The sequence below is a fragment of the Calonectris borealis genome, chromosome 4 (assembly GCF_964195595.1).
Source record: "Calonectris borealis chromosome 4, bCalBor7.hap1.2, whole genome shotgun sequence".
In the NCBI taxonomy this organism is placed as follows: domain Eukaryota; kingdom Metazoa; phylum Chordata; class Aves; order Procellariiformes; family Procellariidae; genus Calonectris; species Calonectris borealis.
The window spans coordinates 33,576,364-33,595,033 of record NC_134315.1 but is presented as its reverse complement, the minus strand read 5'-3'; the positions used below and the strand labels follow the sequence as shown (position 1 = coordinate 33,595,033).

At 37.7% G+C, this 18,670-nt stretch overlaps 1 protein-coding gene across 1 annotated transcript in view; it reads right to left on the bottom strand.

The window, feature by feature from the left end:
- Positions 1-9,871: 9,871 nt before the first annotated feature.
- The window catches only part of TUSC3 (tumor suppressor candidate 3), a 146,153-nt gene continuing 137,354 nt past the window's right edge, over positions 9,872-18,670 (bottom strand). The window contains exons 9-10 of the mRNA XM_075150562.1: positions 18,182-18,272; positions 9,872-10,157 (exon numbers count right to left, since the gene is read on the bottom strand). Of these exons, the coding sequence (XP_075006663.1) occupies positions 10,142-10,157; positions 18,182-18,272 (107 nt within the window). The 3' untranslated portion in view covers positions 9,872-10,141. The remainder of the gene's footprint in view (positions 10,158-18,181; positions 18,273-18,670) is intronic.

The following is an 18,670-nucleotide window of genomic DNA, read 5'->3' as shown; positions in this document are numbered from 1 at the left end:
TATAATCAGTATTATGCAAAAGCTTTATTTTGTGTTCTGTCTTCTAAAAATACTGCAGTCAGGTTCTTTGTGCAGGCTGTAGCACGAAGCACTAAATGCCAGCAGTTCCTTACAGAAAACGTGGCTTTCTGCTTTCAGTTATGTTATTTAGGAGTCGACTTGTCAGTTACTTACCTGAATGCCATATACTGTTGACTGCAACTAACACACAAGTTTAAATAAAGAATTATCAGCACATAACACATCTAAATGCAAATAATGTTTATGGGGAGAATGAGGCCTATTTCCATTATTTCTTCACAATAGAAACATTGGTTTGGAAAGTATGGCAAGTGTGGACACCAGGAAAGCTTGCATCAATATACTTGTTAGTAAACTGCAGCTAGCATGTGATAACTGAGAGCCTGGTATGTATCAAGAGTACGTTTTGTAGCTGTAATTTATCTATAAATCCACTGACATAATAATATTATAAATCTACATATTGAGCAGTACTCTTGCTTTTAGTCTTCTGACATTCCTGAGCGTACTGCTGCTTGCTTTACCCCATCTGCAAATCGTGCTGAAAGCTGCTCTGTATTAAGGCATTCTATTATACATCTTCATTTACCTCTATTATCTTGCCTAGTTTTTTGTCTTTATTAATGCATGACACACTAGAGCACCCTTCGGTGCTGATTTATATTAGTGTCACAAAAATTGCGACCTGAAAAAAGGAAATTCCCTCCCTCAAAAGGATAATAAATATCTACTTAAGCCTGTAATGACATTAAATGTTAATGTTTTCCTGAAATGAATCTGACAAGAGGTGTTTGAAGGAAGAGTAAGCCAGAAAGCATGACCAATTGAAACCAAAGTCTCTTAATGCACTTCTTCAGGTATTCCTCAGTGTGAACGACACTTGAAAGTACTAAGCTACTTCAGATATAAAAGTGATGATACTTGTGGAAGAATAGCAGTAGAGGGCCTCTTAAAGGAACAGTGAATTTGGGGGGGGGGTTAAATATGCCTAAGATTTGGCAAGAAAGGAAGCTGAAAGAAAGACCGTGAAATGAGGGTTTTAAGCAGAAAACGGGTTTAATAGGGATACTGGACACCTTGGCTCGTTGTGCACTGGTTATATGTTATGCCCTTCTTACATTATGCACTGCTGTTGAAGAGCTCTTAGTGATCAAAATGTTTTTTCAGTTTCTCATGCAACTTAATTTCATAATAAACAGAGACCCCAGAGACATTCAAATGTCCCTGAATACATAGGGAAAGATATGTAAGTTATTTGGGGTTGCTTTGTGGAAGCAATTTCTGGTGAGGGAGTTACAAGAAAAATAAATCTGAATGTTAATTAATATCTCAATAGTTCCTGGGCTGTATCAGCTGGTTGGCCTGTTGATGACAATTAGTACATCTCTGAAGAGCATGAGTTGTAGCATCTGTGTTTTGGGTTTTTTTTTATGGATTTGAACACTAGGATGTGAGTAACCATGACTTGCCTGTAAGAGGACACTGATGTCTTGAGCACCGCTGAGAAACCATGGAGATTTCGGATTTCTCCTAGCAGAAGCCTCTGTGGGGACAGAGGTCTTGGGACCTTCTGACATTTAGATAATTAAGTATGCAACCACTTAAGACTCATTTTCTTGACCCCTTAAAAATTGCCTCACTTGGCAACAGTTTAAAACATGAAAAATCCTGTATCTAAAGCTGTGGTGGCTAGATTTTTCAGTGTTGTCTATCTGCCTTAATTATGAATGATAGCGGCTTCATTTACTACCATGATACACTGGCATGAATGCTTTCACTGTGTTTATTCTGTGAACTAAAATGTAGTTTTAGGATTTGCTGTGATGTGTGTGCCTGTGGCTTACGTACTTTTTTTGTGGAACCAGACTGGGGAAGGAGGTATGTACCCAGCAGGAAATCTTGTCTTCCTTTGAGGAAATTCCCCTGAGACAGCTCTTATGTGAGAACTGGGCACTGCTGGGCTAAGACTTTTGACAGGCATGATTACCGAAAGGGATGTAAGATGAAGTTGTACCATTACTATCATCAATTTCTTAACTTGCGGCATTTTGAATGCTCATTAAAATTCTCAGGACTTATGAAAATTCCTAAATAACTGAGCTGTGAGGGCAAGTTTGACACCAACCTACAACGGCTTCAGGATAGAGGCAGCATTATAAAGCCAATGAACTGTGACTATACCCTGCTCTCAGTGAATGAGAAGTGCTGGAGAAATGCCTACTCTGCTCTTTCTACATGTTCTCTGTAATCAAGTATTTGTCGCATGAGATGTTAATTGAAGATCTTGGGTGCAAGTAATTGCAGTGTTTGCATGAAAAATACTGTTTGCAAACTAACTTTATTTTTGCAGAGCTGTATCTGTTGTTCTGTTGTGCTTTCAGCCTGTCCTCCAGAAACAAATGGGCTGCTAACTGTGGGAAGGCCTCTCTGGACTGCTGTGACACCGTACAACAGTGGCTGATTTTTAGCTTTGTTTCCTCTTATGGTTTTATAATATGGTTTAATAATATGTTTTATAATATGTTTATAATATATATGTGAAAAGGAAAAGACCATTCTGCTTCAAAGGGCAGAGCCAAGCCCTCTTCTGAGAGATGATCACCTTAGGAGGAGACCAGCAGGGAAGCTGGCAAAGGTGAGAGGCTGCTCGGGTCAGGCAGCCATGGGAAACACTGCGTGTGAGGGCAGGGAGCCTTGGCCAGGGGCTGGACACCTCTGGGGTTAATGAAATTCTCTGAGAAAAGTCACAGCGCAATCTAGTCGAGCTCTGTGGCTCTGGCTTAAAAGTGGCGAGTCAGACATGCAAGAGGAGAGCCTAAAGAAAACAGGGCATCTGAGCAGCAATTAGCTGATGATGATTTTAAGTGCTGTAGTAGGGCCATCAACCTGCCATGATCCCATCCAAGAGGGAGGTGGGAGAGAGAATTGGTTAAACACAGCTGAGGAGAGTGAGTAATTATAGAAAAGGAAGGGCTAAAGGCTGTTCTGTACCAGGTACAATTTTTCCTAGCTCCAAATACCTTGACTAGGGAGGACTTTCTACTGACACAGATGGACGGCCAAATCCAGCCTCCGTATTGAGGTGATTTATTATTTGCCATCAGATGTGCTGCTGGTAGATAGCCCTCTCGAGGACAAAAACTGGCTACAAGCTTCCTTTGATACTAACAATAACTTCCACTAGCTTTGACCGAAGAAAGTATTTTCAGATAAGAAGTAAGCAGTTCTGTTTGCCTTCATTCTGCAAAATGACCATTGCTAGTGAAAATACATGCTATTACAAAACAAACTAAAACTGAATAGGGCTCTAACAGCTCTTCCTTAAACATGATGTAAAGCTGTTCTCTATCCTTAAACCCAGAGAATGAAACTCCTGCACCAAGTGCTACCGGAGGGGAAACAAATACTTATGGAAGTGTGTGCGCTACAGCCTAGATAAACTCATATTTTCCACTGTTTTTGCCAGAAGCCCTCCTCAGTAATGACTTACCTTGAGGCTTTTTTTCTCTCTAGAGTAAGAGTCCTAAAGCAAAAATGTAACTATTAGAAGATAAAACAAAGCTTTCCAACTTGGGAACTTCTGAGGCTTCTTCATTACTGTTTATACTTGCGAAACATTTTTAAAATGCAAGGCAGAAAGGCTAAATACAAACCAGAGAAATATTCCCTATTTAATTCACGTAAGGCCCAACACACAGCCTAGTGTTATGGGAGTTACTCATCTCAAATAAAATGTACTGACCTGTGTTAATGCACAATACAAGCCTCCCTTGAAAATATGGAAAGATGCATCTTTAGGGATCATACACTTATTGTGATGCACAAAGAAAAAAATTTGGGTTTGCTTATTCACGTTAGCTATATCTTGCATAATAGTATAGCTAACTATAGGGCAGACAATGAGCCTGAACTTGCGTAGCGCTCAGTGGGGCATGTATCCGTACTTCAGTGGAGAACACACAGTGCTCCTGTTCATACATGGACTGTGCATAGGTGAATGTCTACACTTGGATTTGAGAGGTTCTAACAAGAAGTTGTCAGAGCTCCAAAATTTTTTCATTAAGAATTCCTAATGAGGCATTCTTGTGTGTGTGTGTGGGGGGGGGGGGGGGGGGCGGGGATAGATAGATATGAGGGTGAAATTCCTCTAGGGTAGAAAATATAGGGGGGTAAAAAAAACCTCAAAGCCTCAACCAGTGTATAAAATCTTCAACTCATATTACAGCATGCAAGAATACGTCTATATTACATTTTCATCACAGGCAAAAACTATAGGCTATTTTTCTCTTAAATATAGTTATTCAGTACTACCAAACATAAAGAGCAAAATCATAGTCAGTTGTTCATGTATTACAAAGAATTGTAAGAATAACTCCCAGAGCTTCTAACTTGGTCTAAAGACATCTTAAATCTTTTAAGGATGAGATCCTGATGGTCCTGATGGATGAGGTCAGGTATGACTGCCTGACCAGACACCTGCATCCATGTGGAGGTCTGTTCTAGATCCTTAACAGGACACTGAGGCTTGTTAATGTCACTTACATGACTGTGGAGAGAGTTTCATTTGGCTGTTATGAAGAGTATCTTGAGTTGAATTTGATTGGAAAGAGAATGGTGATTATTTTTTTTTTATTTTTTTTACACTTTCTTTGCAACTTCAGTTGCAAGGCTTTGCTGCTATAAATCTTATGCTTCGATCCTCAAGTATGAATTTCTTTTTTTACAAGTTTGTAGGTGTCTACTGCTGCAAACATGAACTAGTGAAAAACGGCATCAAGCTTTTTAGTACCACAGTCCTGCTCATTTAGAATCTGGGTACTTTTAAGAGATACTGCTTGCTTATCTCCATCTTCAGATTTATACATTATTTAATTTTCATCTAAATGGTCCCTTTAATGACAACACATATGTTATTCCAATTACATCGACATCTAGTTAAAGTAACTAACAAAGTGCAACAAAACAAATGTGGAATGAGGTTTCCCCAAACATCAGTTGGATCTGTGTAAAAACTTTAAGGCCTGTGTTATAGGAAAAGGACACAAGGAAGAAGCTGCTGGTACAGGAGGATGGAAGAAAATGGAGCTAATGCTTTTGAAAATGCTTGCTAAGGTCTATAGAAAAATATCTAAACCTGGGTGTGGGGAGGAAGCATATGTGCCAGGTACCATGCAGCAGAGCAAGCATGAGAAATGGAGGACGCTGTGTTGCCTGCCGCCTGTAGACTTGCAGTTCTTATTGCCTGTCCTACAGCTGTGTTGTTTCACACTGCTTCAGTTTGTTCTTTAAATCAAACTCCAACCTGTCCCTTTACTACTGTGAACGCTATAGTTAGGGTGATAAATTCATAGCACTGGAAGTGATCACCTATGAAATATGGCAGGATATTTCCTTATGGAAAGACTTGCAACAAATAGCATTCACTCTAGCACTTAAAAAAATGTTGTGCGTTAGCATCAAAAGAGGATCCCAAGATTTTTGATGCACCACACGTGATGAAAATGTCTTGAAGTTGTTAATGACACCTTTCTATATATATTTTAAAAAGTGGTTTTATGTTGTCTTGTCGCTCAGCACTTGAGATCTAAATAGATTACTCTCTGTATTTTTGTACTGCTAAATTTTGTACTTTTTCCCTACAGTGTTTGCCTTGGGATTGAGGTCTTTTGAAATGCTTCTTATCCTCCTGAGCACTGCCACTACCTGTGTCTGCCTCCTCCTTGATTGCTGGTTCCTTCGAGGCCTGCTTATTTGTGCTGTCAAGAGAACAAAAGTGGCAGCAGATCATACAGGTCTTCTTGATGTCACTTCCTTCCTCCTTCACAGCTCTTAATGAGCTTACAAAGTGCCTCAGGAGGTCAGAGCAAAAGCCCATCTAGCTCACTGTTCTGGCTGATTGGAGACACTATTTAAAGAGAATGTGGTCCGTTTCCCTCATACTCTCTCCAGCATCCAGAATTACTGTATTAAAGATGGTAAACAGTGCATGCTTGCCTCTCCTTTAGAGTTTCTTGTGGAACTGTGACCATGAATTTTCTGACCATATTCTGAACCTGCTGATATTATCTAGCTCCACAACCTCCTGTGACAGAGAATCCGAAAAAGTAGTAAGGATGTACTTCCTTTTACTTTGTTTTAAATCAGCTGCACATGGGTTCTAGTATTGTAGGATTTGGTGAATATTTTGTATTCAGTTTATCTATCATCTAATGCATTTATAAACTTGTAAGCCATAATCATAGTCACTCCTCAGTTTTTTTCTTTTCCAGGTGAAGAGTTCCAGTCTTCTTAGTGTCCCTTCATAAGGAGGGACTCTATCCCCCTGATCAATTCTCAGTGCCTTTTCTGTACCTTGAAGTGCCCTGTGTCTTTGAGATGTGTAGATCAGAACTACATGCAGCACTCACTCAACAGGAGTGCACAGAGATCTTGTGTAGTTGCAAAGTGTTGTCCTGTCTTGTTACCCATACCCCTACTCATGACACCAAACACCTTTTCTTTGGCTGCCAATGCACACTGACAATTCTGTTAAAATCTGTTCAGTTATAACTCTCCTGTCTTTCCTGAGTTTTAGCTGAACAAGGCATGATTTATTTTTCTTTAGATGCATTGATGCTCACCTGCCAACTTTTTAAGCATTCATCGAGTTTTGTGAAGTTCTTGCGGACTCTTCTCCCCATAAGCACAGCACCATATAAGCTTATCTATAATGCAGGTTGCACTGCATATGCCCTTCTGCAGGTCACTGATGAAGATGTATTCAAGTGCATGCATGCTCCCAGCTTTGTGAGCTTAAATTCTCCTTTATACAAGTCCTACACCATTCTTGGCTGACTGAGAGGGGTCAAGAGTGGTCAAGCCTTGGAACAGGCTGCCCAGGGAAGTGTTTGAGTCACCATCCCTGGAAGTATTTAAATGACATGTAGATGTGGCGCTTAAGGATATGGTTTAGTGGGTGTGGTGGTGTTGGGTTGATGGTTGGACTCGATGATCTTAGAGGTCTTTTCCAACCTTAATGATTCTATGATTCTATGACTATGTTTACCCTTGCTCTCAGTAAATTTACTCTTTATTGCAGACTTGACCATCCTATCAGGATTGGAAATTGTTCATTGGTCTGTAGCTCAGTCTTCCCTCTAGACTCTCCCTTTTATAGACGACAGCTCTGTTGGCAATCCATCCGTCCTCTGATACAGAGGCAATCTGTAATGATAGGTGAAGGCACCTTGCTCAGCACTTCTGCAACCTCACATCTGATTTCCTTCAGAGCTCCTTGATAAATGCCATTTGGTCCTGAGATCTCACCAGCATCTAGCTTATCTATTTAAAGCAATTACACATAAGGTGCTTGACCATGTTGATCTAGATCTTTCTGGCCTAGCTGCTACAGAGAATTTGGCTTCTTTGTCACAGTCTTTATCAGCGGGTGGCCGTTCTTAAACCTTTGTCATCAGCTCTCTAGCTTGTGTCACTAGCTCCATACCCGGTCCGCTTCTTTTGATGTATTTAAAGAATTCTGTGCTACCATGCTACCACCTTGAGCATCACCTTCAGATTATTTTTTAGACCTGTTATGTTTACAGTTGACCCGTGATGTGCTGTGAGTTTTCCTGTTCCTCTTGCCAGCATTGAAAACACAGAATTCCCTCTGAGTAACTTTCCTACTGAGCCATGTAAGTATTTTTTTATTTCTTTTTGAGTTGCAGCGCATGATTTACCTAGGCTTCTAATACAGTATTTAACAGCCCCCAGGCTGGTTGTAGGCATCTTGCTATTTGGACTGTTCCTTTTTTGTTGTTTGTTGTGGGTTTTTTGTTTGTTTTATTAACTGCCTTTATTTCTACATTGCTCCAACTTATTAGTTCAGATTTCACTTTGACTGTCCTCTCTTGCAACAGTATTAACCCTACTGTATTGTGGTTGCTGTTACGGAGTAGCTCTCCCATGAATACCTCTTATGCTAGTACCCATGCACTACTCAAGCTGCTACTTTTGACTTGGTTATTATTTGAGATCTACCAGCTGTTCCAGGACACAGACATGTATCACTGGAATACTTTACACCTCATCACAAGCTGAAATACTTAATCTCATTAGGATGTGGTCTTGAGATCTCTGACTATTACTACCTGTCTGAAACTTGCAGTTTCTCTAGTCTCACTTCCAGATCGTCAAGATTGTCATCTTGATCAGGGGTCACTAGCACAGTTCTAATTCTTTTCTAGAATTAGATTTTTTTTTATTAGGTTTGTACAGACTTCCAACCATGGAGACCTACTGCAATGCTTCTTTTTTTCCTGCAAGACGTCCATGCTGCTGTAATCTTTCACATATGGTGCCACTTTGTCACCCACATACCCTGCCATGCCATTCTCACTGGCAACGGTGTCCTACTGATTTTTTTCCCCATCAGATCTCTGAACGCCTGTTGTACCAAGGCTGTTGTTTGATACCACACATTGCAATTCTTCCATCCATTTCTCAAGCTTCTAGCACTGATATAAAGCTCTTGCAAATTCTGCCCTAGCTTCACCACACTGGCATATGCCAGTCAACTGGCATCGTGGGCGGTTTGATTTGCCTTCCCTATACAATGTGATCTGCTTTCCTAGCTAATAGCCAATGCACTTCTGAAAAGGCTGCATCCCCCTTAACAGCCCCTATCAGTCTGTGAACCAGATGTTTTGAGTTTGTGAACCAGATGTTTTGAGTTTGTCAGTTTTTCCCCAGCTTCTAGTTTAAATGCTGCTCTACAACCTTGCAGCATTTCCACAACAGCAGTCTTGCTTTGTTTTTGTGTAAGAAACAGCCTGTCCTTCCTGTTTTTTCTTGTCCTAAAATGTTTCCCAGGTCTTAACATAATGGTATTTTCTGGAGAAGGAACAGCTAGAGCATTAGATGAAGTGAGTTTTGTAAAGTCTAGTCAATCTCATCCTCATATTTAGAAGCATTCCTATATCATGAATGAAAAAACTCCAACTTTATTTCATTCCTGGAATGCTAGTGACAGTGAACTGATACTTGGAAAAGTACCAGTAGAGAGGAAAAGAAGAAGCAGGACTGAGGTAGAGCATCATGTGAATCGTCTTGTTTCCTGAGCCACAGAGAATACACTATGTAGGCATATGCAAAGGTTTATGAGCAATTCATATAATATGAGATGTGCGCAGCTACAAAAATGGCTTTTTAAAATGGCATTACAAATTCCTACACAAGCTTTTCACAAAGCTGGGTGAACACAGAAAACTGGCAACTGCTGTAACTCCTGTTCCAATAGACTCATCTGTATTGCTTTATAAACATCATTCAGGATAATACATTCCTCCTGCTGCTACCTAAAAAAAAAAAACCAACATGTTGTGCATTACAAAATATTGTTGCCCCCCATCCTCCCATTTTGCCACCACAGAGTTAGCTTAACAGGATCTGAGTTCTGACTGATTTAAGCCTTCTTGCCTTCAAGATTCCACAAACCATTTTGAATTGCATCCTTTGGCATGAAAGAGAGATGGCAATGTATGTGCTCCAAATACTGCTGAGCCACAAAAAGAAGAAATCCAGGATGAAAATATGTAGAATATAATTTTATATTAATGGCTTAACATGTTTGAGGTGATCAGAGACTATATATACATATACTGTTTCAAAGCAAAGTGGTGGCAAAGTACATGTAGGCATTAAATTATAGTTTCCACTATGGTATTTCTCTTAACAGTAGTTGAAGAACCAATGATGTTTTGTTCAGTTCTAAAACATATCTCAAAACCTGATAACAAACTTCAGGTGAAAAATCTTGGCAACACCCTTTGGATTCATGTACTAAAGTTAATGAGGAAGCCTTAAACAGAAGCCCATTATAATGAAATTTATTTAAATTCTTGAGCACACTATATTCATAACTTTTTAGCACTTCCCAATGAGGTGTTTACTGTATGTTTCTATAAATTACACATTCATTGCATAAAACTGCATTCATTTCTCTATCAGTATACTATATAAATTATCACAAAAACAGATTAGCCAATGGAATATTCTTCAATACATGTAACATTGGTGGGCAGATAATGTTGGTAATAGCTTATCTTCATGGTAAGCAGCTCTAAATGAATCCCTCTTGAATTCATTTAATTAAGAAGCTGAAAAGAAAGAAAACATGATTAAATGCTGAAAAATGCATATAAAACATAGCATCACAATTATTTGAAAAGAATAAACAAAGACTTCAAAACATTAATTTGAAAAGTCATTTGACATTTGTGTAATAATCTCTTAAGTTTTTACATCCCATTTAGTAATTACTAAGCAAGCATGAAAGTTATCAAATAAAACTCGAGTGACTGAAACGTAAATTTGCCTATTTAAAAAAATTAAAAAGCAAAATGCACTTCAAACATCTGTTCACTTTAATCAAGTTTTGCATCTGCTCTTACTACTTAAAGTGAGAACTACCTCTCCCAGGATGTTTCAGATTTATTTAAAACATTCTTCTTTTACTTTTGAAGTGGCCCCAGAGTGGGAAGGGTATAGAGGAATTGGCAAGGCTCTGTGGGGTTGCAGATCTTAAATTCTTAATATCTTAATCAATGAAGAAGTTTCAGATTACATTGCAGTTTCTTTACCCCTGGAACGAAACCTTTATTTTTTAAAAAGTAGATATATATTGCATGCTATGCCTTTCTAAGTACATTACCAAAGAACAGTTATCTCATAAATTGGAAATGGGAACACAGAGAGAAAGACTTGTGCATGACTATAGACTGCGTTAACTGTACAAACACAAAGGCAATGAACTACTGAATGGAGGGGTTTCTCCACTGCCTCTAGATTCGCATGGAAGATTTTTTCATCTCCTTATAGATATGCAGTGTGCTCTAGCATACACGTTGTAGTAATTTCATCAGTTTTCCATTCATGGTATAATTAATTAATCATTACGAAACATAAATGCAAGTGCCATAAGCTTAAAAGACTCTATCAGTATAAAGATGTTCCCTGCTGCAAAAAGCTGACAAGCTCATTAGGCAAGACATACAAACGAAGGCAAAACAGATGGCAACTGGCTGGGTGCTGGAGGGTGAAGTGATTATTGAAAGGGAAAAGCTAGCAAGAACAACTGCATGAAGAGGTGAATTGTAGGGTGCCGACTGGAGAAGTAAGAGAACGCTGAGCACGTGAGACTAAAAAGATAACCCAGGTCTAGGATAGATGTGTAAGGCCGTGTATAGGAAAGGAACTGAGAGGAGAAGAGAGAGAAATACTGGTAGTGAAAAAGTTTGGGGGGGAAGAGTGGGAAAGGCTGAAGATTACAATAATCAGGCAGGTAGCGTTGATAGGCTAAGGAGGGGTAAAAGACAATGATATAACTGTAAGGAAATACAAATACGGTAGTATCATTTTGGATAAATATGCTGCTACCATAGCTATTGTTCCTTACTTTCTGTCTACAAGTAAACTGCATCTTTAGCAGCTAAGAGACATGATATAGAATATGGATAAGGTAAATGCCGAAAGTTATATGGAAGTTATAAAACAAGCTTAAGAGGCTAGATACACAAAGAAGGAAAAAGCCTAAGGTGGAAAACCACAAAAAGCCAAAACACCATAAAAAATCATAAACTAGAAAAGAAGGGGGTGAGGGGATGGGGGATGGGCACTGTTTCTGAAAAATCTAGAATAACAAATTGGACAACATCTGTTGGGGTAGAGCTGCACAAAAAAAAAGAAACCGTTCCCCTTATGCAAAGCAGGGAAAAGCAGAACAGGAAAGGCTGGCCAAACTGTGCCCTTCCTTAACTAGCTGGAAATGGGTAGAATAGGAGTAAATGATAAACTGTTAGACTTACTGGAAAGCCATAAAAGCAAAAAGAGGCATTCTTAATGGCGGTAATCACAGAAGGAAGGTCCTACTCACAGAAGAGCATGCAAACTGCCACAGGAAGCAGCACACCCTTCTTAAGAGATCTGCTATGGGGTCAGACACCTGGAATTCAGACCTCCCATTCTTTAAAGGACTAGAAATCAGCACTGAAGGACACTTCACAGAGAGAGGAATGTGGAGGTCTGTGGATATTCATGAATTCAGTGTGCTGTTGGATGGTTTAGATGAACAGAGGAGACTGAGCTGTTTTGCCTTCCATTTCAATGGGCAGCTTCTTTGCTGAAGAACACAGTGTCTAGCCACATTAAGAGAAGTAGTATAGAAAATGCTAAATGTTAAGATGCTTTGTGTTGACAACTGTGTATTATTGTTTTTCTGTCTTTTAAAAGAAACCTGCCGTTTTGAAGAAAGTAGCCTATTTTGCTGAGCACTATAGACCTGAATGTCAATCTTGGTGTTTATCAGAAATAGATTTACCAGTTCATAAACTTTAGGTGAATGAATTTAATTATGAAATCAACACGGAATATCTGAACAGTTGTTAGTAGTGCTCACATTTATTAATAAATTTAATTTTGTATGTCTGCAAATACTATTTGTTCTACTTACTAATATTTTACCAGTATATTTCCAAGAAATAACTATTCCATTTTTTTCACTTGCATTTAATTTCAATTGCTCAATATTATACAGGATTTCTTTGAAACTAATTTAATTACAATGAGGGTAGACATTTCTTATATGGTGTATACAGTGAATGCGAGGAATTTTCAAGCTCTGGGGCATCTTGCAATTTGTCTGTTCTTGTTGCATTGACTGTTTTTCTCTAAGCAATGAATGAATACTTCATGTCTGACTTAACATTTAGGTTTTTTTGATGAAAAAGGCATCTTTTATTTATCATGCTTTCTTGTAACTTAGTTCATTTTCTCTGCTAGTCAATACAGTCAATACAGCTACTCCACTAATACATGGTTTGGAAGGCTGATTATTTTTTATGCTTTAACTAAAAACTCTTCACATTACTCTTTTCAATAACACCCAAATAAAATGGCTATAAAGAATAATCTGATAATGAAACGCTCAATTGCAGGTACCAAAAAATTCTTTAAAAAGCTACTTAATGCAAGCTAGTTAATGAAAACTTATATGAAAACTTCGAATTTTCAGGTGTTCATATAATTTAAATTCAGAGTAAAACAACAGCAAATGATAAAATGAAGACTTGAAAGGACAATTGGAAGTGTCAACAATAATGAAACTGTGCTAAAAGTTTCATCCAGAAAACAAAGCAGAAAAGGCAACAAAGGGCAGTTAATAAGTTTCAACAAAGCTAAAAAAAAAAAATCAAGAAATGTTTTTTAACATCAGTAAACAGTGGATAAGATTTTTGTCTGTCTGTCCTCTTGAAGAAACCAGTGTTACAAATATTTACATTCCTAACATTCCCAGTAATACAACACCGAGCTAGTGACTGATGTCCTTTGTTTTGTTCTTACCATCCTTCCTCATTCTTTTTGATATTCTATGTGCTTTTTGGACTGAAACTGCCTAAAGTGAGGTTTCCAGAGAGTCCTCCAAGCTCTGTCCTGACTAGCAAAGCTAACTTAGAGTTCATGTTTTTGGCTTATAGTTAAGAATAGTCTCTCTGTCATTCCCATGTGTATTAGTTGACAGATAAAATTCTGAGTTGATATAATGAAATTTTATTGCTCAATCACTCAGTATGTGATACTTAATATATCACTTATTCACTTTAAATATTGAGGTGAGAAGTCTTTCAAAAAAGATTCACTCTTGTCTTATCCAGAAAGCATTATAAAGGGGAAAATGTTCAACAGTATAAAATAAAATTATTGCATTATCTTTCAACAGTTAATGACAGAAATTAAAACGAAAGTTTTAGCAAAATGAAAAATTTCATCTAGTTCCCATAAAAAAGGTGGATTAGTACAGGCATGAAAAAGCCCTGCCATGGTAAAAATGGCTCTAGCAGAGAGATTTGTTACATGCTAGCTCATCCATCACAATTGTGTTCGCTCAGTAAGTAACCTTCATGATGACCTCCATTTTGCATCACCTCTCCCATTCCAATGCTTTATTGTATAAGGGTATTTTACCAACATATTAATTAAACCATTTTTTCCCCCAACCATAGTCTTCAAGAAGAAAATTCTGTGGAAGGAAGAATCAAAAACTTAATTGGAAAATGTCTGAAGTGGATGAAAAAAATGTGAACAAAATGTTACTCTCCCTTCCTTCATACATGCCCTCTAAATATAGACCTGTGCTCTTATCTAGCACTTCTCTGGACACTTTTCTGTTTGTCACAGAAATTACCAATGACAATGGCATTACCAGGGTCAAAGAAATAACAGCATTCCCAGTACTTTTATTTATGCACATTAGAAAACAATCTTTCTCCAGTTTTTGACTCCTGCTTTATATTTATCCACCTCTGTTTCGATTTATCTTCACTACATGGAGGTCACCGGAGAGAAAGAGGATGCACAGCAGGTTGTGTTACTGTTTCACTTTTTATCGATGCATGCTGCTTCATAGAGGACTTATTTGGTTGTTCAGTGCCAGAGAACAGAAACAATTTAGTATATTTGACTTGTTTTTTTTTAAAGTAGGACAGTGAAGTTGATGCTTGAGATCGTGCATATAGCATTAAAACAATTTCAGTTTTCTTCAACTTTCGGCATGCCAACATAAACATTCTTTCTTTTTTCTGACAGATCATTAGTATCCGTTGCTGTTAGTATTGTTAAAGGCAAAGCTTTACTAGCCTGAGGACAATTTATCACATAAAGACTGATAGTTCCAAGGAGAAAACTACAACCAGTGAAAGTAAAAAGACAGACATATTTCACATCTTAAGATATATCTACACTGGGATCAATTGATGGGACATGGAAGTCCTTGGAAGATCCTAAGGAATTCAGACAAAAAGATTAATGTATATCAGCATATATGACTGAAGTTAAAATGCAGGATATTAAATTAAAGCGGGAAAGAGAAAATAACGGAGTTTATATACTTGGTCCTCCTTAGTGTTTTGCACATTCACTTCATTAAAATTAATAAGAACTATGCACATAAACCAGAGGCTTCTCTTAAGAAACACTACAGCATTGTCATGAAGATGACATGGTTGAGATCACTGAAGTGTCAAAGAATCAATAGTATGTTTATTTAAAATAACACAAGAGAAAATGGGGTCAGAGCTCCCAAGAGACCAACAGAAACCTGAAAAGATTTAACACTGGAAAGGACCAGATAAGTAAATTACACATTTGGGAAACTAGCAAATGAAATTTGATAATAGCAAAGCAAAAGGATCCGTTCTAGTGACGGTTTCCAGTAATTCTGCATTAAGTGAGGATTTACGATTGAATGATGCATTTATTCCCGTGAAAACATGAAGAATCTAGGATAGTCCAAGTAAGCCTGTAAGATCTTGTTAATTCTGCAGGAATGGTAACATTATAGAAAGAAACAAAGAAAACTTCATAACACTTAGTCAGCTATTAAATGTTTCTCATGTACTTATGCATCCACAGGGTTCATTCTTTTATGAATCCAAAGAAAAGATGTCTGATATTTCACTAAATACGGGTTCAATTGTGGGGGAAAAAAAAAAAATATAAATCCATCCCATCCAAAATTTACAGCAAACATTAGCAAGAAAAGAGGGAAACCCCCTACATTACTTAAATTAAGATTCTTAAAGCTCACAATACATGAAACTACAAGATATGTAGTAGACCTGAGCTATTAGGTCTGCAATAACATCAATGGTATTGTGTAGGCATGCCAACCCACAGAGCATACTAATGTTGACAAGGTACTGTTCAACCTCAGACACCCTAGGTATCATACAGCAGTCAAAAAACCCTAGTGCAAACATTCACAAAAGCCATGCAAGGTCTGGAAATTGGCACACTCGTATAAGCATGCTGTTAATAGGTGATAAGAACATTCCTAAGATGAAAGAACTAAAAATGAAACTAGTACAACTGTCAGGTTTTCTTTAGTAGCTGTTAAATGGCATGGCAAGGAACACAACAACAACAACTGCTTTTTCCTTTTAGGAAACTTGTTATGAGTAGATGCAAGTGAGCTCAGACCATGGGTTGACATTCTTTGGCAGTGCTTCTCAAGTGAGTTTATGCGCTGCAGATCAAGCTCATTATTTCTTCTTCTTCTAAGACTTAAGCACTAAATGGGAAGTAAGAATACCTCGCACTTAGGAAAACTGGATCCTGTCTTTCACTCCAAGCCCGTCAAGCTAAAAGGTAGTCTTCAGAGAGGACGCTGAGAGGCTGTACAGACTATCCCAGACGGCAAACTACTAACTCCATACTTATGAAATCTTGCAATATGATACTATTGGGCCCTTTACAGACCTCTTTCCTTAGCAGAAATGAGTAAAAAGCAGGAGCACACCTTCTGTGCATATTACAAGGAGAAGAGTTTCCTTGTCTTGAGTATGATGTTATTAAATGCTAAAACTAATCTGAGGTGATCTAAACTAAATGTCATTTAATCTGCATAAAGAGACCAACCTCAGTAAACAAGAAAATAGTTCTAAAGTCTCGCAGCAAAAACGAATAGAAAAATTGTATGTATTAGCTCAAATGTTAGATCTAAGTTGGCTTCACAAGGCTGAATCCGCACTAGTGGAACATAACACAGAATATAAAGGTGGCTGTCGCACTAATCACAAGACCTAGTCATAGAAATCAACACTAAGAAGTATCTGAGAAAAACTGTAGAAGTGTTCCTCATACGATTCTTTAATAGTGGCTGTAAAAATAATAGAACTGTTAACATTAATAGATACAGTTCTTTTGTTCTCTACTTACTTCAAAATATAAATTTCTGAATCTGTTGTACTAATGTTTCCCTTGCGTATATATCAGTTGACATTTCATCATGCCAGATCTTTCAGCAAAAGACATTTGCAACACACGTGTCATCCACACATTTGCAACATCGCAACACACATGTCATCCATTTACTCTTCCAGACATGGTAATAGTGATGTAGACTAATATTCTGTGAAGGATTAGTCTACTAGTTTATAGAAACCAATTTCACTGGAAATAAGGAAAACCTCATCTTTTTAAATACACTGTGGCCAACTAGAGGGGGGAAAACAGCACTCATGCATATTACCTCTATTGTAAAGCCTAGTATAGCATGTTAAGACTATGTCAACTGTATACAGATATATATTTATATACATATGTGTATATATATAGATCTCTACAGGAAAAAAAGTTAAAAAGGAGCAAAGACTGAAGCAATGGGAAGAACAGCATAGTTTCAAATAGGATCAAAAGTCAATGGAACAAAAGTGCTAATCCTGGAGAATAGAACAACAGGAAAAGGACTTCCTCATTAAAAATATTTAGCCATCCTACAAAACAAAGCTTTGGGAGAGAAAAATCAACAGGTTTCTGTTTTGTTCCACAAACTTAATGACTCGGGAAATGTCACTGTATTGCTTTTACCTCAGTAGCCTGGTCCATCGTTACTATAGCACTGAAGATTTGCACCTTTCCTTTTCCTCTAGCTAGGCTTTTTCATGTACATCTGAAAATGGTACCAGGATCACAAGAAAATGCTATGGGCCATCTGTTCCTGACAGGCTACTAAAAAAAATATATAACAGATCAGCAAGAAGATGTGAATCAGAAGTCTAGACTACGTCTGCAGGTGACCTCCCAGCTGAAAGCATCCCCCTACAAAAGGCTGAACTGTATTTTCTTTACTATTTTTCTACTTTTTCTGCTCGTCAGACAAATAACTGCTTAATTGACAGCTGTACATACAATTAAGAAAGACTATAACCCTTTCTTTCCTCTCTGGTGTGGCTGGCTTTTAGTGATATATCATAACTTAGCACTGTACACTGATTTGGTGGTTTTGTGCCTTGTCTTATGAACATCTTAGTTAAAAAGATACACAAATAAATATCTAATAAAGGTTTATAAACTCAAGCACATGTTTTCTTTTGCATTTTTCGTGGGGCACTGTGTATGCCACACGTCTGTGCTCAAACCCATTTAACTGGTCTGCATTAACAGTCATGTTAACAACATTAGCTTTACAGCCCTTTTTCGTTTGCTTGAATTAATCACCATTCTTCCTGCTTCTTCCAACTCACATAGACTTCAGGGGTAAAAATTAAAGATTGTTTACCTGAAAGCTATTCTTAAACTTATACAAAGCTATTAAAATCTAGTACATAAGAATGTACTGAGAGATTACCTGTATGGGTAGCCATGGTATTTGGAGCGAAATATCGACAACAGGAAGCTGAAGAAAAAGACCACCAGACCCAGGCCTACCAGACATATTACTGGAAAGAAAATAACTTTGTTTATTAGCACATAAAAGATTTAAAACTCGAATCTCTACAAAGAATATTATTTATGTCAATCGTTTATGGAGAATTAAGTTAAATAGAAAAACTGTCACTGCCTTGACTACTGATGCCCACTATCTTCTGACAGGATTTCAAACACATATGGAAATAATATTTATGAAGAAAAAATAACTTGTCAGTGTGAACGTGTTTTCAAGAAAAAAGAGCAGCAATTTGCAACTCAAATGTATGTGGATGCAAACACCTTACTGCTGATAATGGATTTAATAACCCTGTAAATGACACATATCAAGCAATGTCATTTCAGGTATTTGCTTGTTCTTTTTGGAAAATAAATTACATTTAGAAAAATATCCTTTGACTAATGGAAT